This window comes from Anser anser (assembly GCF_964211835.1).
Source record: "Anser anser genome assembly, chromosome: 4".
Lineage (NCBI taxonomy): Eukaryota > Metazoa > Chordata > Aves > Anseriformes > Anatidae > Anser > Anser anser.
Window position 1 is genome coordinate 52901759 of NC_139724.1, and position 18908 is coordinate 52920666.

At 36.3% G+C, this 18908-nt stretch overlaps 1 protein-coding gene across 9 annotated transcripts; it reads left to right on the forward strand.

Moving 5' to 3' along the window:
- Positions 1–2398: 2398 nt before the first annotated feature.
- YIPF7 (Yip1 domain family member 7) lies at positions 2399–18345 on the forward strand. 9 transcript variants are annotated; one of them, XM_083834437.1, is made up of 7 exons: positions 2399–2492; positions 3389–3498; positions 5672–5788; positions 6633–6799; positions 8522–8667; positions 13049–13230; positions 17235–17690. In XM_083834437.1, exons 3-7 carry the CDS (start codon positions 5673–5675, stop codon positions 17395–17397), a joined length of 774 nt encoding a protein of 257 aa, XP_083690563.1. In that variant the 5' UTR covers positions 2399–2492; positions 3389–3498; position 5672; the 3' UTR covers positions 17398–17690. The 9 variants fall into 9 exon arrangements, with proteins under 9 accessions (XP_083690563.1, XP_083690568.1, XP_083690562.1 ...); XM_083834442.1 differs by lacking the exon at positions 2399–2492 and adding an exon at positions 2509–2804 and having other exon boundaries at positions 6633–6709; XM_083834436.1 differs by lacking the exon at positions 2399–2492 and adding an exon at positions 2514–2804.
- Positions 18346–18908: the final 563 nt, after the last annotated feature.

Genomic DNA, 18908 nt, shown 5'->3' on the forward strand with positions numbered 1-18908 from the left:
TTTCATGTACGTTAGTCATCTTTTTAATGCTCACCATCTTCAATCCTCATTTTCCTTTTTCATGGTTAGACCTCATCCATTTTTTTTCCACTGAATTTATTAACATCCTGTCTATCTGTCAGTCAAAGAAAGTATAGTTACATTCACATTGTATTCTAAAACCTTGAGGTACAGCACTTTACTTTTCCCTTATGTTGATGAGTACCAGCCTTCCCCATTGCGGTGGGTCAGTGACTTCTGGCACCCGAAGGAATGCTCAACTCAGGTGTTCCTTTCCTCTGTCTACTGCCTTGTGCCAATAAATATCGAGTATGTGCTCTTTTCAGACCAAATTTCAATATTTAGTGTTTGTGATAGCCATCTGTTGTGAGCACGATCACATGTAGTGCTGGTAAACTTCCCTGTGGTCAACTGCAGGTGTCACTGTGAAAGTTACCAAGCTCATTTACTTTGAATTTCATTTTACTTTTAGATAATAACTTCAATAATCTCTTAATTTGCTGTCTATTTTATCCTAACAGATTCTGGTCAAATCACCCTGTAACTGTCTCTGATTGGTAGATTTTGCTTCAAGGTGTCTGCTAGATTAGTTTTACAAAACTTCTGTCCTGCAAGACACCATTAGAAAGTCACCTCCCCCTCTTAGAATTGCATTTGAGAGGCATCAGATAGCAATTATTTAATCAGTATAATGGCTCTCCCATTAAGTAGTGATGGTTCTATATTTATTGAAGCAAAATCAAGTAAAATGTCTTGTACAAATATAGGTCATCCGTGGTTACCTTTCCCAAATACAAATCTCAATTAAAAAATAAATTAGTTTGAAATTACCTAGTTTCCAAAAGCCCACGTTGATGGGATTCATCGATTCAGTTATTTATTATTTGAGCCCATAATTTGCTGGGATTAATCTCATGTTGAAGGGCCAATAATTACTCAGGGCATCTCATTAGCCTTAACAAAATGGCATTTTTACTTACTTTTGGTCTTTTCAAACTTTCCTGTTGTTTTGTAACTTCTCAGTGTAGAAAGTTCTTAATTAGTTTTTCCAAAACTCTTAGATGCAGAATTTTAAAATATGTATCTGAAAGCAAGTGTTTTATATTCTACTTACATAGAGTATATTTAAACATCATTTGTAATTTCTAATTGATCATTTCTGTCTTTTTGTTTTATTGATCGGTTTTTCTTCTTGTAGAAGAGTGACAATATTGGTACTATTCTGTATGTTTCTAATAAACTTGGAAATTCTTTGTTTCTATTGATCACTTTTCTATCAAATACTTAATCTTTTTATTTTTTAATCAGTTTTCTGCATTATCATTTCTAACTAGTATCATTTTCCATGTTTGTATGTTAGATGTACATTTATATGCTTATATACACAGGGATATTCATGTAGTATAAGTTAAAGTATGATATGTATAAGGCATATGATATTTCAATTTTATATATGGATTTAAATATATATATATATATTTCAATTTTATTTTAATTTCTCTCTCTATATATATTTTTAATCTACCTGTGGCTTTCTTTTCTAACTTTTATATGTTAAACAGCTATTAAAATATTCTTCAACAAGACCCCGCTCTCAGTCACGGTATTTTTTTTCTATTTCAATCCCTTCTTCAAAGTGTGATAATTATTCTAAGTCCTTATCTAGCAACTAGCATGCATATATGTATGCGCATATTTGTATGCATGTATACATATATGTATGTGCATATTTATTTATTTGTATGGCTGTTTCTAATTGAAAGTAGTAAAAGTAGCCATATCATTATTTGTAATTAAACAGGTATAACCCTAACAAGCAAGTATTCTTTATTCTTCTATCCCTTTAAAAAATAATAATAATAAAAAAATAAATAAATTGAATTATCTTCCCCAAGGATAGAAGCTAATCCTTTATCATTCCCCACCCTGATTTATTATAAATACTATTAAGCACTATTGTCTAAATACAGATGATTAACCCTTGTCAAAATTAACAATTTGCTAAGAACTGAAAATTCACCTTATAGCAACATGGAAATGGCGTGACAAAAAATTTAACAGCATGAGGGACTCTTAACAACAGCTATAACAAATACCATAATTAACTTACATAGTTAATTATTAGCAGAAATAGGTGCTTTATTTTTCTACTTCCCACCGTCCCTCAGTTCTGGTTTCTTTTAGGGATATATACTGAGTTAAAACTTAGTATACTTCATTTTTTCTTCTTTGAAAATGCACCTATATTATAATTGTCTGTAGGTCATGTACCAACAGGGCGTGATTGGTCTCCTAATGAAATGGAAGTCATTTGGCCTTCAACCTTACAGAATTTAGTATGCACCTGAGGCACAGATTAACAGTCTGATAATGCATCCCATTTAATGCCCCATTCCTTAAATTAACCAGTCCAAGAGCTCATTGGGAAACTATCCAATAAATAAGTGAAAAAGGCAGCACCTGTTATGACTGGTTGAATGCCTGGTATTAAAGTATGTGGAAATAGAAAGCTTTCCTTGAAATTTAAGTACTATTTCAAAATCTGTGCTGTGCTGCAAGTTTTCTAGCTGTCAGGACTGTAGAAGAGAAGTTCCTAAGGCTTTGTGTGTAATGGGTCGCAAAAGTGAAGGCATATTGTGCCGAGTGCTGTGTGTGGGGAAAATAAATAAATAAATTAACCAGGCTCTCATGTCTGCACAATCAATAAATGCCCTCAAATAGTGATGAGGAGGGTTTGTCATCTATTAAGTGGAGACTTGCCATGACTGTGGTGTGGTGGGTGCTGTGCTGTGACAGACTTTCTGGTAGGCTGGGGCTGAAGCAGTGGGGCAGGGAAATGTGCCTCGATGTGCCTTTGACTGTGGGATGGACCTGTCCCTTAAACACTTCTGTTCTTCCTCTGTCTGCTGTTATGGTCCCAGCAGGCATCATGTTCCCTCCAAGATGTATGCAACAACCAAAAGGTCCTTCTGCCAGCCACAAGGAACAGCTTTAAGGCTACATATGCAAGGCCCAAAATGCACCTTGTAGGAATAACTGCTAGAAGAACCCCTACCCCCCAAAATATATTTACCCTACTACCTTAATGGGTATTATTATGTATTGTTTTAATTGTTTAATGTCTAAAAGCTCAGCTCATGAGGGCTCCAGAAGGATCTTTATAGATACCTACTTAATGAAGAAGCTCTAAGATGCAATCTAGATTATTGGTCTGAAATATATATATATAACACAGTTTGCTCATTTTTTTCTGCTTTCCTTGAAGATTTCTATCCTTTGTGCTTATTGTTGTTAGTTCCTTTGCATGTGTTGTTAAATGCTGCCCATGATATTGACAGGTTGTGTGTTTTTTTTCCTTTGCATGCATCTGTTCAACGATCAAATTTAGAATCTTATAAATAGAACTAAGCTCATCCCTGTTAAAAGCAAGAGGATATTTTAGGTGTTTTCCAACATGTAAATTCAACAGACTGGAGTTTTCATCGAATATATTAAAAAGTAAGTAACCTTAGCCCCAAAATTTTTGAAAATAACTTTTATCTTTTCTGAACTGTACCACACAGATTGTAGCATACCTGGTTAAGTAATTATTTAATTCCTCATAGTGATAGCAAAGGACATTAGAGACTTACTGTAATTAAACTATTAGGCTGGAAGTACCAACTACAATTTTTAAATATAATCCATGTAAAATCTTTATTAAACAAATGTATAATTGGCCTGAAATTACAAATAAAATGACAGCAAATAATTTAGTACAATTAATTTGCAGTAATTCATGTTTACAATATAGAAGTTGTTTTCTTTCCTAAATTTGGAAATCCTGCATGATTGCTCAGCAGTAAAGAAAATAATATTATATAAGTCTAATTTCTACTTTGAATGTTCCAGATAAATGAAGAAATTAGGACACCACAGATTTAATGTGTCTATGGAATACAGTTTAGAAACTTTAATATGCAGTATTCAAGGTCCCTGATGAAATACTAATCTTTATAACTTTTACCTTACAAACAGATTTGCAAAGATCTTTTCCGTAAGCACTATGTACCTGATAAATGTAGAGATGCATTAAAATGAAAAGAGTGTTTTGGCCAACGGCATATGGGATGTTGGAAAAGAAGACAAAAGTAATGAAAAGAGGAAATATTAGGGGACACTATTATCATACGTGAAAGTCTAAGTGAATCATACATGGCTATGGTTATGAGTCAGGTCATTTAACTTCATTTGTTTTCAGAGTTTAACCACTTAAATGTTAGCTAACTGGTGAAACACATACCTCATCTGTATGTTATAGATGTATATATCTAGGCAAAGGTCCCGCTCAGAACTTTGTTTAAAACACCAAAGAAATTCAGTCCAGAGGAGAGAGAGGTCAAGGGGATCTTAGCCACTTGATGTGAGGGAGTAAAGATTAACATGAAGTAAAAAAAAAAAAAAAAAAAATAGTAAAGACTGTCATAAAGATAACAGTGAGGTGAAACAGAGTCAGTTCTTAATCTTCTGGATACTCTTACTCAGGGCATGGAATTATTTATCTTAGTATACCTTGTAATTTTGATGATGTTCTGTGGATTTATAGTTAGCTGTGTTAATAACATAAGAAACACCTAAACCTAATCTAAGAATTACTAAAACATCTGCGCGCTTTAAAACACTGTATGACTATAAAAGCAAAGGTACCTGATGTTTTAGAGAGCCAATGTGCCTTTTATTTCTTATGCTGCTTACTTATGACCTAGACAACCAGTTCTGCCTATACACAGGATATGCAATGTAGTCCCATTGTGTGCAAAATTAAAATAGTTCAAAACCAGGAAGGACCCTCATGTACAAGAGTGAGTCCTGAAAGACATCCTAGGTTACCTCATAGAAGGGAAAACAGCCTAATTCTTCCTTTCTTACTCTAATCAGTCTGTGAATACAGAGCTGAGTATGGGTCAGCAGGAATGAAAGATGTGTTTACCACATTTTCTTTAATATACAGTCCTCCTATGCTATCTTCTTCAAAGTCATGTAGCTAACCAGTAAGAATGTTTCCCTGGTATTCCTAATATTCCAGCTACAGTTTCCTTGAAAGTAAATCACAATTTCAGTGACTATATATATATATTTTTTCCTAGTATTTTCAGATGGTCATATATAACAATGCAAAACACAAAAAGCTAAAATTAGTAATTGGTTTAAAAAACTAAAATAGTTCTTAAATTCCCTAGTTTGTAAGCATTCAGACTTGACCACAGTTTTCTTTTAAAATAAGAAAATGAACTGTTTAAAATAATAGTTTACTTGATTTCCATTCTTTCAAAATTACTGAAGTAATTTTTGATAACACTAACAAAGCAGGACGTCAAGTGATAGTTATTGGAGTAAGTTTCTTTCCCCATTCTTATACTATGTAAAAATTTTTATACAGTAATGTGGTAACAGAAGTTTAATTTCTCTTGTTATACAAAAAGAAAATAAAGGGTCCATTTTTGTCAGTTCCAATTTATCATGAGTTTCTACAAAAAGACTCTCTTGAGTTTGTGGCTTCGTAATAGTAGTAAACTTTTAGGTTTACTATTAGCTTTACTATTTCCTTTACAGGTTAGGAAAGGTCAAAACATAGATATTTCCTTGCTCAAAAGACTACTTTATCAATATTCACCCTCTTTTTTCTCACCAGAATGTCAAATTTTGAGCAGTTTCATTGCGACTTTTACCAGTCCAATTACACCATAGATGACCAAGAAGAAGGTTACAACAGTTATGGGTCTAGTGAAAATCTTAGTGCAAGAAGAAAGTAAGTATGCTTATATATATATTTAAAAATTCAGATGAAATTAGTGACAAAAGCATGCAATTGCAACAGAAGGATTGTGTAATCAACACAGCTTAAGTTTTAAGAGGGAAATACATATACAGTAGACAGATGGAAAAAATCCTAGTATTTCATTTTTTTCATATTTTTTTTGAAATCTTTTGGTGACTTCTGTCCCTGGAAGAGGGACACTGAAGAAAAGAAGTTCTGAGTTTCCCTTTAAGGAGACTTCTATGTGCAGGAGTCTGGACATTGCTACAGCCTTCCTGTTCAGCAGCTGATGGATCTGGGTGGTCCCAGGGCTTGCAGAGAGAGTTGAAATGGCACAGACCAGGTCAAATCAACAGCATTCCCCCCCGTTGTCTAGTTAGGTATCCTGTCAAAAGTGCTTAAAGCTAAACAGCCTTTAGTAAACAGCTCTTTACTCACTTCTACCTGTGCTGGTAGTGCTCTACAGAACCTGCATCTCACTTCTGGAAAATCTAAGGAAACAAAGAATAGTTTTAGCTAAAGCACTGAGATGGAAGTTAAAGGATGAGAGATTGGCCCTAGCTGTCCCTGTGCCTTCTGGTCATACAGAAATAAAATCATATATAATAATAATTAGGGAATCACAGAAAATAGAGCAGGAACGAGCTTCCCATCATCTAGACTTTCCCCATGTCATAATTACTTAAAATTAAACCTTTCCTAAGGTTTTGGTATCTGTGCTACTATTGAAAATAGTTGAAAATGTAAATCATGGCACAAGGCTGAGCAATTCTAAGGTGCCATGAAGTTGCTCATTGCCATTACTTGTTTTACTGCGATTTGTTTCTTGTTTCAGGTGCCAGATAGGAGACCAACCTCCAGCCAATGCTTTTGTCCCCTCGGAAATGCTTCTGCCCTCTCAGAGTTACACAGGTCAGATTTTACAGCCGACATACAGTCCCAATACACTCTCTCACCTTACCTACACTGATGGTTTTGATGAGGAACCTCCTTTGCTAGAAGGTAAAAATAAAACCAAGGACAATGCATGTACTTGTGCTTTTGTTTGCTAACCTGCATCACTCACTAGAGAACCTACAGCAGAACTACCCTGCCTGGCTCTTAAGCTTGTTTCTGTGTATGCAGCCTGTATGAAATTCAGTCATCAGTCCCTAGTCCCCAGGCCTACATTTTCTTTTCTGAGATCTGCAGGGATTCATTCGTTCTTACGGCATATAGAGTGTATACTTTACTACCACTAGATGACAGCATAACAATAAGTTTTGCATTCGTATTTCCAAATATTTTCTCCAATCTGTGTTTACTCTACATGCATATTGGAACATCTATAATTAATAAACACTGATAACAATCCTTTTTGCATATCTAGTAATAAATTTAATAGTTCAAAGATGCTAAATAGCTTGCTTCAGTGGGAAAGAAATTGAAAAAGCTGCATTCAGCTTCAATTAGTTGAACGTTTAACTACATAAACAATATCATTCTTTATGATAATTGAACCATCCTAGTGTTAGTGGCTGATTTGTAGATGAACGTTTACTTTACAAAATACTGGTACAGCATTAAATAAAAAAAAAAAAAAGAGAGAGAAAAAAATTGTTCGTGATTACTTCAGTATAATACAAAAAGAGCATATGCAGCCTGCTTTGTATTCTAGAAGACAAGTGGGTATTTTGCTACTTAAAAAAAACCTACTAAACCCTTAAAAATAGAAAGATCATTTGATTTGAAACAGGTATCTGTTACACCTCCAGCTCTTGGTTCTCCAAGTGTTTAACTCCACAGGGAGCTCACCCTGTGAAAAGGATGCTGAAATGCAACTGCTTCTGATCCACAGTGCTGCAGAGATGTTCATGACTGTGTGCCAAATAAATCTGACCAAAGACAAACATTTCAATACAGAGCAACTTTATAATGTTTTGGCTCAGCTCAAAATGATGAATTGGTGGAATAAGGTAAAGACTTAACTTTCCAAACAGCTCTAACGCATTGTCAGTTTCAGTAATTCTGGCACCCAGTTCTGAACCTAGCTTTTCCTTGCTGGAGCATCTTAAGGAAAATGATCGCTCTTGCAAGCTGAAGCGTTTCCACAGAAGTTATAAGAGAAATCTTTGCCCCAGTAAAGTTAGTGGCAGAATTCCCATTGGCTTTAATGGGGAAGAATTTTGTTCTCTTTTCGGGGGCTCTCAGTAATTACTTTTTAAATGCAAAAAGCTTATAAAGCACTCTACGAAGAATTATTAACTTGCCTTGAAGGGAAGAATGTCATTTTTAAGTACCTCTGGCACTTCAGGCTTAAGACGCATCTCTTGTCAGATTTACCAGAATTAAAGCATATATCTGTGTCTTTAGAGTTTCAGAGTATCTTGAATTCTGCAGTTACTGTTAATTAGCATATTTTTCAACATCTAACTTAGTGTAGCTTCTATATATACATATTTTAAAAATATATAGGAAAACAAATATTAACTCCAAAATGCTGAAGGCATTTTTTGGTTCACTGGATTTAATAAATATTGCCAGTTTGAAATCAGAGCTGACTCTCAAATATACTGGTTGAGCAGGTACAGCATGTTCATACTACGGTATACGTCATCCTATAATATTATCTTCATTAAAGCGATTTATTTGTTTTGTTCTTTTGGGCTCGTGATATCTAATGAGTTTTTGTAAAAGTGTTGTTTTCTTGTAAGCAATTAGTTGTCATGGAATTTCTCATTGCAGAACTTGGGATCAATTTTGAGCATATATGGCAGAAAACCTTAACAGTTCTAAATCCGATGAAACCTGCAGATGGCAGCATTATGAATGAGACGGACCTCACAGGACCTATGGTTTTCTGTTTGGCCCTTGGAGCAACACTGCTGCTGGTAGGATGTGCTAGAAACTTAAGGGATTCCTCTTCTAACAAGATAACACCTAGGTGATAACGTATGTGAAATAACAGATGATGTAGTGCTGGCATAAAATGAGTCATTTGCTGCCATTTGTCCTGAGATTTTATATAAAAAGTCTCCTTGCTTGAAAGTGCATAATGCTTAATTGTAATGTAGATGTAATACAAGTGAAGTGATGTATTACTTACAGTGGAAATAATACTTTTTGGGGGGGGGGGGGCGAGGGGGAGGTGTGTTTGATATGAACAAAGGACAGATCTGCACAGCGTATATATTGGAGAGGCTCTGAGCACTTGACACATGGCAGTGTGACCTAGATAGGACCTTACAGGGAGTTTTCAAAGGAGGGAATTAAAAGGTATGGCACACCAGACCAGTTTTTCTAATACTCTTGCTACAGTTTTTAAATTACCTTCCCTTATTGTTATCCTGGGGAGTGCAGAAATCAAAATCAAAAATATTTTTATGTAACTAAAATCATTCCAAAAAGAAAATAGAAACTTCTTCCATTGCCCCCTCAAATTTGCAATACCTTTTTATAAATTTTGCTAGCACTTTCTTAATTTATATTCATTTTTTACATCATCTGCAAAACAAAATATGATAGCCTGGGTTTAGCCTCTTTCATCTTTATGAATAAAGCTTTCATACAGGAGGAAAGTTGAAACAGAGACTGTACACTACTCCAAATTCATCTATTTATTACTGACAACAGGGGCTTTACAGTGCTGCCGAAGTACAGCTCTGATTGTTGGCAACAATTTGTCAGACAGGAATAAGATGGGACTGTTCTGGGAAGGGCTTTGCTACTCTAGCAACTGAGGTAAGAGAAATGGGGCTCTAATTCTCCATTTCCTGTATGATAAATAGTGCTGAATCAGGAGACTCCTGCAAGTTCTTACTCAATTTGTAATGGCAGTCCAGTACCTTGAATGTGCGAACTGCAATATAAAAGGCAAGTGTTAGTATTTATGCCCCTATAAAAATAAAAATCTTTTAAAAGGGTGAAAGCATCAGGAGGAAATAGAATAAAGGGAAAAGAAGATAGGAAGTCAGAGAAGACGGGAATAAGGGGAATAAAAGGAGAAAGCTTTGAATTTATTATAGCCAGGAGGATGGAAGGAAAGCTAAAAGAAAAAAAAAAAAAAAACAGTTGCTGTTGATTTTTCTCCATGGACAGTGAAAAATTGTAATGAATATTTAACTTCTATTATTGAAATAAAGCATTTTAATTACCATATTTATTCTAAGATATTAAACATTTTACGTGTCATTAGAAAAACAACTATTTTCAGTGCTCCAGTTTTTGGTCAGAAGAACTCTTCTGACACAGTCTAGTGTTTTTGTGCCACAACTTCACAGAAAAATGTCTGTGGGATTTCCATCACCATTTTATAAATTCAGGCTGCTCATTTTTATTTTAGATACATTTGAATACTAAAGTGGCTCTTCAGCCATGTCAACACGATGTCCTTCTGTACTTGAAGAATTCTTTTCTAATAACAGCTGGAATATATCTGGTTGAGAGCTCATTCTCAAAAATAATTTATGATTTATTTTTAGTTTCTTTTTTTTTAAATTTTTGAAAAATATGCAAAGATATTTTTCAAATAGTATCACTACTTCTGAAGCACAGAGAAAAGGAGAAAGGCTTTGTTAACCTAGCAGCAAGACTTGATCTTCTGCATGCTGGCAGAAAGCAGGGCAGCCCCGTTGCAGGGAGAAAAACAACAGCAGTGCGAAAGTTAGCAGGCTTTACATTTTACATAGTCATTTGTCATCAGTCTTCCCCGTACCTTGAAAGTAAGGGTAGCAGTACCCACTCCAGGCAGATGCAAACAAGGTCTGACTTTCTTCTAACCTTGTTCCTTGCGCAGGACAAATTTAGTGCTTTCAATTCATCAAAGCCTGCCAGGCTAATCAAGCCTGATTCGGGTTTTGCTTACAACGCTGTGAACTGGGAGTATTCCCATGTGCGTGAGTCAGTGTAGTATTTACATAAGTTAGGAACATCGAGAATTGGAACCAATTTTCTCACTCTCTCAGTCCCCTGCACCACAAAACAAGCATTGCACCAAGAGGAGATTTCAGTTGGCTGCTCCTGTGCTTGTACCATCCCTCTCTCGGTAATTTGGTAGTCTTAGATTAAGCTGCTAAATAGTGCTGTGTGGAATAATTAAAAACACTGAAACAAACAGCCTAAAATATTAGCTTACAGTAGTTGTATCTCTTTGAGGCAGATCTTTTCCTAGTAGGTTGACAGTAAATGCTGCCCCAAACAGCTGCAGATGTTATGCTTACTACAAAACTTGAATGACTGAAATTTTGGCAGATGATAATCTGAGCTACTATTGCTCTTCCACACCATCTCTAGTTACCATTAATTTTATTTGGTGAACAATTATTTCCTAAATGTTTTAGACCAGTACTATGGAAAAGCCAGCAAAGGACTTTGTACCTAAATAAGATTTCTTATGCTGCTAGTTCAGGGATAGATTATTCTATCCGTGCTTTATGGTGGCATGCACTGTCAGGAGAAAGGCCAGCATTTGGAACAATATGAGGATACGGGCAACCTGACTGTAGATAACTTCAGCCCAAGGACTGGAACCAGAGGAGAGTTCAGCAATAAGCCAGGCTGAGTAGAAGTACAGGGTAAGAGTTTTGATGGAGTGGCAGGCCTTACTAGCTGAGGCACTTATCTTGGTAAGTGAGCTGGCGCCAACCTGCAACTTTAGGACTTCCAATATTGTGTGATCGTTACATTAGGCTCTCTTCTCTGCATTGCTTTATATCTGCCCAGCTCAAATGTTGTTGGCATCCAGTGATCAATTTCCACCCAAATGGATACAGGAAGGTGGGGCAGAGAAGCAAGATCCTCAAAAATGGTTGATTTCCCCCAGGATTAATTAAAACGTGGTTGAGTAGATCCTCTCAATCCTCCTTAACCATCATGGAGAAGATACTTGGAAATATTCCAAACCAGGAAAAATCTTCAATAATATTTCCACCTTATCTGTCACAAGATAATCCAAACTTAAACTACAAAATTAATTTAAAGCTGGGAACCTGTCTTAGTTTTGATTCTCATGCAGTTTATCCTATGCAATACATGTGCAATATATAGGTGTATATACAAACACACCTGTGGTTTAAGTATGTATATATATATTGTATGTATTACAGAGATGATGCACCACAACCACCACCCCTGTTTAAAAAATGTTAAAAAAAACCATAAATAATAATGAGGAGTTTATTCCAGAGTACAGGCATGAGAGTTGAGCCCCAGGTTTGATCTAGCTCCTTCATAAATGCATGTTATTTTCAGGATACAAAGTTCTAACACAAAATGAACAAAACCATCTTCATCCCAGATCACTGATTATTTCTGATGTACAGATGTTAAAATCAGAGTATTGCATACCTGGCATTCAGCAGTTCATTTGTTAGAACCTTGAAGAGAGGGGAAGAGATTTAACAATCTATGGGGAGTTAGCAATGCTCTCGTGTCTGGAGGTGATCCTCTGAAACAACGGCAGGAGATGAAGAAATCGGTGGTGTTGTGGCCACTGTTGTACTAGTTTTGTGTATAAATTATAGAACATCAGGCTCCAGGCTGTCAGACTGGTACCTGTCACAGGCACTAAAATCACACAAAGGAATAAAACCTGGAAGAAAAACAAACAAACAACAACAACAACAAAACACCTGGGGAATTTTTCTTTCACTGGAGCACAAAAGAACACAAGCTGACAGTTACTACTACAGTAGTAAAAAAAGAAAGAAAAAAAAAAAGCACAGGTGGGGTTTTTTGATTGTTTGTTTGTTTGAAAGCATGCTTAAAGCTGTAATAAAATGAAAAGCATATAAAGTAAGTGGGGTTATCATTTTACTTAGGATGCTTTTCCACAGTCCTGTGTATAGAAATTGTAAATATTTTAGTTTCCAATATCTTTGAAATTGTAAAGAATGGATTTTTTTTCCTAATGGAAAAATGTGTTTTCAATGTCCATAATTTCTTCTCAGTTTGTTACCAGTTAGACTTGTCCAAGGCTCCCTAACCAACTCGTGTTGTACTTCAGAGCCCAATGACAGTGAGACTGAGAAACAGCCTTATAACTTTACATTAGTGACAAGCACATTCTCACAATTTTATCTCGGAATGTTTTGATGCAAAAATCACCCAAAAGTAGCAGCTATGGTTTACATTTGAACCAATGTAGGCAAAGCGGGGAGAAAGGGATTGTCAAAATGAAAAAGGAACAAACTTAGTGCTTGTCTTCTGACAGCCCACCACCTTTCGATCTCTTGTTCACTTCCAACATTTTGTGCTTACTTATATTTGTTCAAGGCAGGAAAAGTTCACTTTGGCTATGTGTATGGTGTGAGTGCCATTGGGTGTCTTGCTATACATGCACTACTGAACCTGATGAGCATCTCTGGAGTCTCACATGGCTGCGTTGCAAGTGTTTTGGGATACTGCCTGCTACCCATGGTGATTCTGTCCACTTCTGCAGTTGTCTTCTCACTACAGTAAGTACCAGTGTATGGCAGCAGGAATCATATTAAGCACAGTATGTTAGAAGGCTATTGTCATGCAAAACATTTTGGAAATAGTTATCTAGTGAATTTGAGCTTCCAACACTGAAGAAAAACACCATTCTCTGTGTGTGTGTGTGTGTGTGTATAGATGAAGATGGGCAAAATGGAAGAGGGTGGGGTGTCTGTGTTTGAGAGAGGTTATATATAATTATTTTAATACAAGTCCTTAAATCCATTGTTTTCCACTTGGACTGAGAGTGACTTTGATTTCTGCAGCAGCCTCAAATGTGCTTTTTGTTTTGAAGAGCCAACAGTGACTAAACTCAGCATCAATTTTAAAAGCAATTCATGGACTTTGGTTTTATATAGCTGGTTCTCCTGATCCTGTTTTTGTTCATAGTATCAGGCTCCCATCCTTGTATTTCCTTTCCTTCTGTACACTGACTTCTGTGTGACAGAATGAAATAATCAGGCAACCCTTAATGATCTGGAGCATTGGGACAAACGCTTAAGATATAATAGTCATAATAGTAATGGTGTAATTGCTTTGAAAAAAACAAATGCGGCGTTGTATGTATTTGTGTGTATGTGGAGGAGTTCTCAGTAATATAGATACGAATTAGGAAATTTGCATGCAAGCCTTTCCTTTCTTCTCATTCTGTAAACCTCTTGAGATACAGATTGTTGACCTCCCTGTTCACATACAGCAAAGTACAAGGAAGCTCCAAGTCTTGCCTGAAGGCTTTGAGCAGTGCTTTTTGTTCATAGTTAACACATACTTAATAATGGTTTCCCTCCTCATCTTTCTGAATACATTTTAAACCTTCCAATCTGCAAAATACGGGATTTACCAGTTGATGAGCAAGAAAGTGACCCTGTTTGTTTTATGTGGTAAAGCAGCAATTTTATGTATGTTTATTTTTTAAAGAAATGATATAGTGGTATCAAGACTTTAGCACAGTCCTTGTTGCATGTTTCTGCAGTGCTACAATGGGTTAGCCTGACCATATTCCATGTATTCAAGTATTTCTGAGCTGTCCTTGACAAGATGAACAGCAGTGACACCAAAGAAGCCACTCATTCTCTGTTCTCCTACACTTCCCATATTTGCTTGATTAACCTGTTTAATAATCCACTTGAATAAAAGGTGTTGATATGTAATCATAGGACAGATGGGGCTAACTCGAAACCAGCTGTTAGAACTGCACAGGGCACTGTTGTCTATACAAGGAATTCCCAAGCACGACTGTACGCTTGTAAAATGCTGTGAATTTAGAGAAAACACATCTTTTGAAAATCTATAAATAGTGTACTGAGGTAGGCTTTACAAAATTAAACCATTATTTCTGAAATGAATTGATAATGCTTAGTGGTTGTCTACAGAATTCTGCAGTCCTTTCTCATTCACTATATTAAACTGCTTGAACACAGCAAGTACTGAGGTTATCTATTACAAAAAGGCTATTAAAATCAAGTGGCAACTTTTAAATCCAATATGTCTCATTAATTTTAATTTTAAAAGTTATTTAAAATGGCAAAAGAGATACAGCAATACCTTCATGATTTTTTTTCCTAATATTATAAAAATGTTATTTTGTCAATTTCAAATTGTAAAGAATTGAATAACTTCAATCTGTTTTCACAGGAAATATACCTAAGATAACATGCATATCAAATCCAAAGACAGATACTAATGCAACAATTGTGGCGTTCATGATTAGCTATTTCAGTGTTAAATAGGGATGAATCAAAAAAAAAAAATGTTGTTTGTTGAATGGTGCCAAATAGAAGACCAGTTCTTTTATTCAGACTTGTGTGGAAAGTCTGCCTCAAAGCTTTCCTTGTGCCCATCTATGCTCGTATCATGTCAGAGCCCAAGCTGATTAAGCCACCTTTCTGGGAGAAATATCAGCAGATGTTTTTCCTGGAAAAAAAAACAGTAAGTCTTCACTATCGAATCCATGAACAGACTAGCCGTGGCATCTCCTTGACTAAACAGTGAAGGAAGTGAGTGTAAAACAGGCGAAAGGAACTCTTAGACCCAGCTGATGTAAAGGACCCGTGTGGTGACCATATCTGCAAGTTGTGAGAGAGAGAAGTGGAGAGGCACCACTTATGTCTGCCCATCCCAACTCAACCTTCGTGTCAGTACACCCTCAGTCCTCTTGGTCACTGTGAGCACAACACCCCTTTCTTGCCCCTCTCCTGTGGATGAGGGTTTGAGCCTCATGGACACACCAGACACATGCTCTCTGCTAAAGCTAGACCATTCCTATTGGCAGTTAAATCACTGTTAGATCAAGGACTGAATATGTAAGTGCACAGACGTATCTCTTGACTGCAAAATGATTTTATGTCACCTTTCCTTCCTGCTCACTGTCAGTCCTGGAACAAACCATGAGAGGCCTCGTGGCCGAACAGCCACAGCTGTAAATTGTACTACCTTGTAATAGCCTCATAAACAGACATTATACTAGCTGAAAATTATCATCAGATAGTGTGTTCCTGTTACATCCTAACCCTCTGCCACCATGGGTGCCTACACACAGAGCTATCCATACTAGCTCTGAATTTCTGGCTAGATGTTTAAGTGAGTGCTGTAGAATCTCTACTTGGAGTGGAGGCTTGGTTCACAGGGCCCAGTGTAATTTCCCTGAATACCGCTGTACAGGTTTAAAGGAACACTTCAACTGAGAGTATTAAATCACACGGTCTTTAATGTTTTATTTTTAATGGACTGAAGTTGCAACAAGGTGCTGAGTCATCTTAAAATCAGTTCTCTCCTTTCTCCCACAAAGTCACAAGAGCTGAGAACACCAAGTACCTTACTGGCCTGGAGACTGTATTGCCAAGAAATGAAGTATGATTAAGTAAACTGAGGCAATTAAAAAAGGAGAGCTTTACTCATCATGGTTTATTTGCAATAACAAGATTAGTGGAGATTATTTTTGATAAATGAGCCTAAGGAGGTATATGTAGTCTGTTTCTCACTTCTGCTTCTGTTTTGCTGATGGTTTGAAAGAATAGAGCACCAGGAAACCATTTAGCAAGTGGAAAAGGTTCATTCATTCTGAAGGTCCCTGAGATTGACACAGTGAACGTGTGTAATGCAGCAGATCTCATTATGCACCTCAGCAGCATGTTACATGCATGAGCTCATGCATTTTACAGAAGCAGACTGCAAATACAGAGTGCAAATAAAGCAAATGTGAAACATTATTTATTGGCATGGTCTTTCTCCTACAGGGTTTAATACTGAGCTCTTTATAACCTGCTGGAATTTTTCAGTGGGCTTTTGACCACAGTCCCATAATCATCAGTTCTCCGGGCCACCCTGCACCTGAGAAACAGCAAAATTTAACTTCAAAATAGCTCAGCTGTCACCCAAAGGCAGTGTGGAAAGCCACAGTGTGGAGAAGGATTTCTTCATGAGCAAAAGACCAGCTGGGCTCTCTCCTGGGAGCCAGTTGACACCTTCTGTATGGTCAGCCAGGGTGTAAGTCTTTAAGAGCCACACTGCTGCTCCTCAGAGTCTGAGGCACGCTTCAAATCTTTGACACGTATTACAAAAATACATTGCCTCCAGGTCACCAGGCTGCCGATAGAAGATTAGGTTTGTAGTGTCATTACAAATCCTAACAAATTCTGCTTGATGATTTTTGGCTGCAATAAGATTTTTACTAACTTAAAAAAGATCTTCAGCTGCTGCATCTGTTGGAGCCCCAGAAGATTTACCTGGAAATACACTTCTCCTTCCAGCAGCATGACTGATGAGGCTGCTATTCTTATTCACGCTGAAGAAATTACCTGTTAATATTTTAATTTGTTTTTCTGATTGGACTTTTGTTATGTCAGTCAATCCTTGGTTCTGCCACTGCCTGCAGCCTTACCAGTAATGAGTTGCCAGATGTGAGCTTGAGTTTCTAAGTTTGGTAAGATTTGATGCTACATGTGCTAACAACTGTACTCTTTTTTATTATGATTTTATTTTCTAGGGGGATCCTGGGAACTTTGTTAGCCCTGTTTATTATTGGATGGTGCAGTTTGTCAGCGTCCAAAATTTTTACCTCTGCCTTGGCCATGGAAGGACAGCAGCTTCTTATTGCATACCCATGTGCTTTATTGTATGGACTCTTTGCACTTCTAGCGGTTTTCTGAAGTGTATTTTCTGATAGCCTTATTACAGTTTGTTTATGGTTGTTGGAGGGGTAAGAGGTTATTTACTTATTTTTAGGTTGCCTAGAATTGCATTAAGTTCTGTTAACAAAATTAGATTATACAACTTACCTTTTATTTGCCTAATGGCTGGTAATAAAATAATAATAAAAAACAAGTAACAGGTAGACGAATACATTGCTGATGTTTTGAAAATCTTACAGCGTAGAGAAAAACATTTGTATTGAGAAGGTACTAAGAGCAAACAAATAAATAAATGTTAATTTTTAAAAATATATTGTCTTCTGAGTGTTTAATATATCTAATACATTGAGCAGAGAGTAACTGGAAGCAATAATGCAAATATTTAATGCAAATATTTAATGCAAATATTTAATGGACCTAGTAAATCAAGTGAAAATACACATTTGTTTCACAAAGAAAAAAAAAAAGAGAGAGAGAAAAAACAGCTTATATGATTACTAATAATGTTACGGAATTTATGTGTTTTTTATTATTTTTATTTTTATTTTTTAACAGAAGAGTGAGTGGCTCTGCTTTGTGATGTTGAAGGATTGTCCAAGCAACAAGAAGAACAGGTTGCTGCAACAGAGGAAGGAAACTAGGAATGTCATCTTGTTTTATTTTTAAGAGGTGTTGCTGTCCAAAACATTATTGTACTGTTTTTAATGTACAGTAATGTTACATTTTAGAATTGCCACTAAACCACCGCCTGCTGTCACTGCAGAAAAGCACTGCACAAAGCAAATGCAGCTCCTAAAAATGTCTGCTGAAAGGCAGAACTGTATCTAAGCAAGCAAAATACAAACCTCCACAATGTTATCTGCCCCCCCATCTATTTGCTGCTTTCAGTGTTACAGGAACCCAACATTTTTATAATAGCAATCAAGCACAGAATGCACAAGATGATGTTTCAAAATATAATAGTAGAAGTATCAAGCCATCCAGAGGAAACAGAGATGTGTGTGCAGTCATAACAAGTGCAAACTCCAGCAGGCAGTGGTAGAGAAAATGAATGTAGCTGTAGAAAGGGTTAGGGAAAAGAAATAAATGAAATAAAGGGAAATATGAAGGAAATAAATGGCAGCAGACTATTTCATCAGTGTTTTAGTGTGTCTTCTCTCTTGATTAATATTTTTATGATTTTAATTATTCTCCAATTTAGTCATTATTTTGAGCTGTTAAGTGAAATCCCTGCAAAATATTTCTCTCTAGACAGAGGACCAATGATTCAGTAAGAGAGTCCTGGTACTGCAAAAGCACTTATGCAGAAGCTTAACATGAAGAAGCTGCTCAATAATACGTGGAAAGAACTCTCTTCCTAATCTTTTTCATCCTTTTCAGGTCAGAGGTAAGTTAGATAATCAGTTTGTTCCCACACTAGTGATTCTGTTTCTGAATTGAAAGTGCATTTGGTAAAAAATACTCATTTGCTCACATATTTATTTATTTTTTTTAAGAGCGCTTGTGGAAACCTTTTTGGAATTCATTGT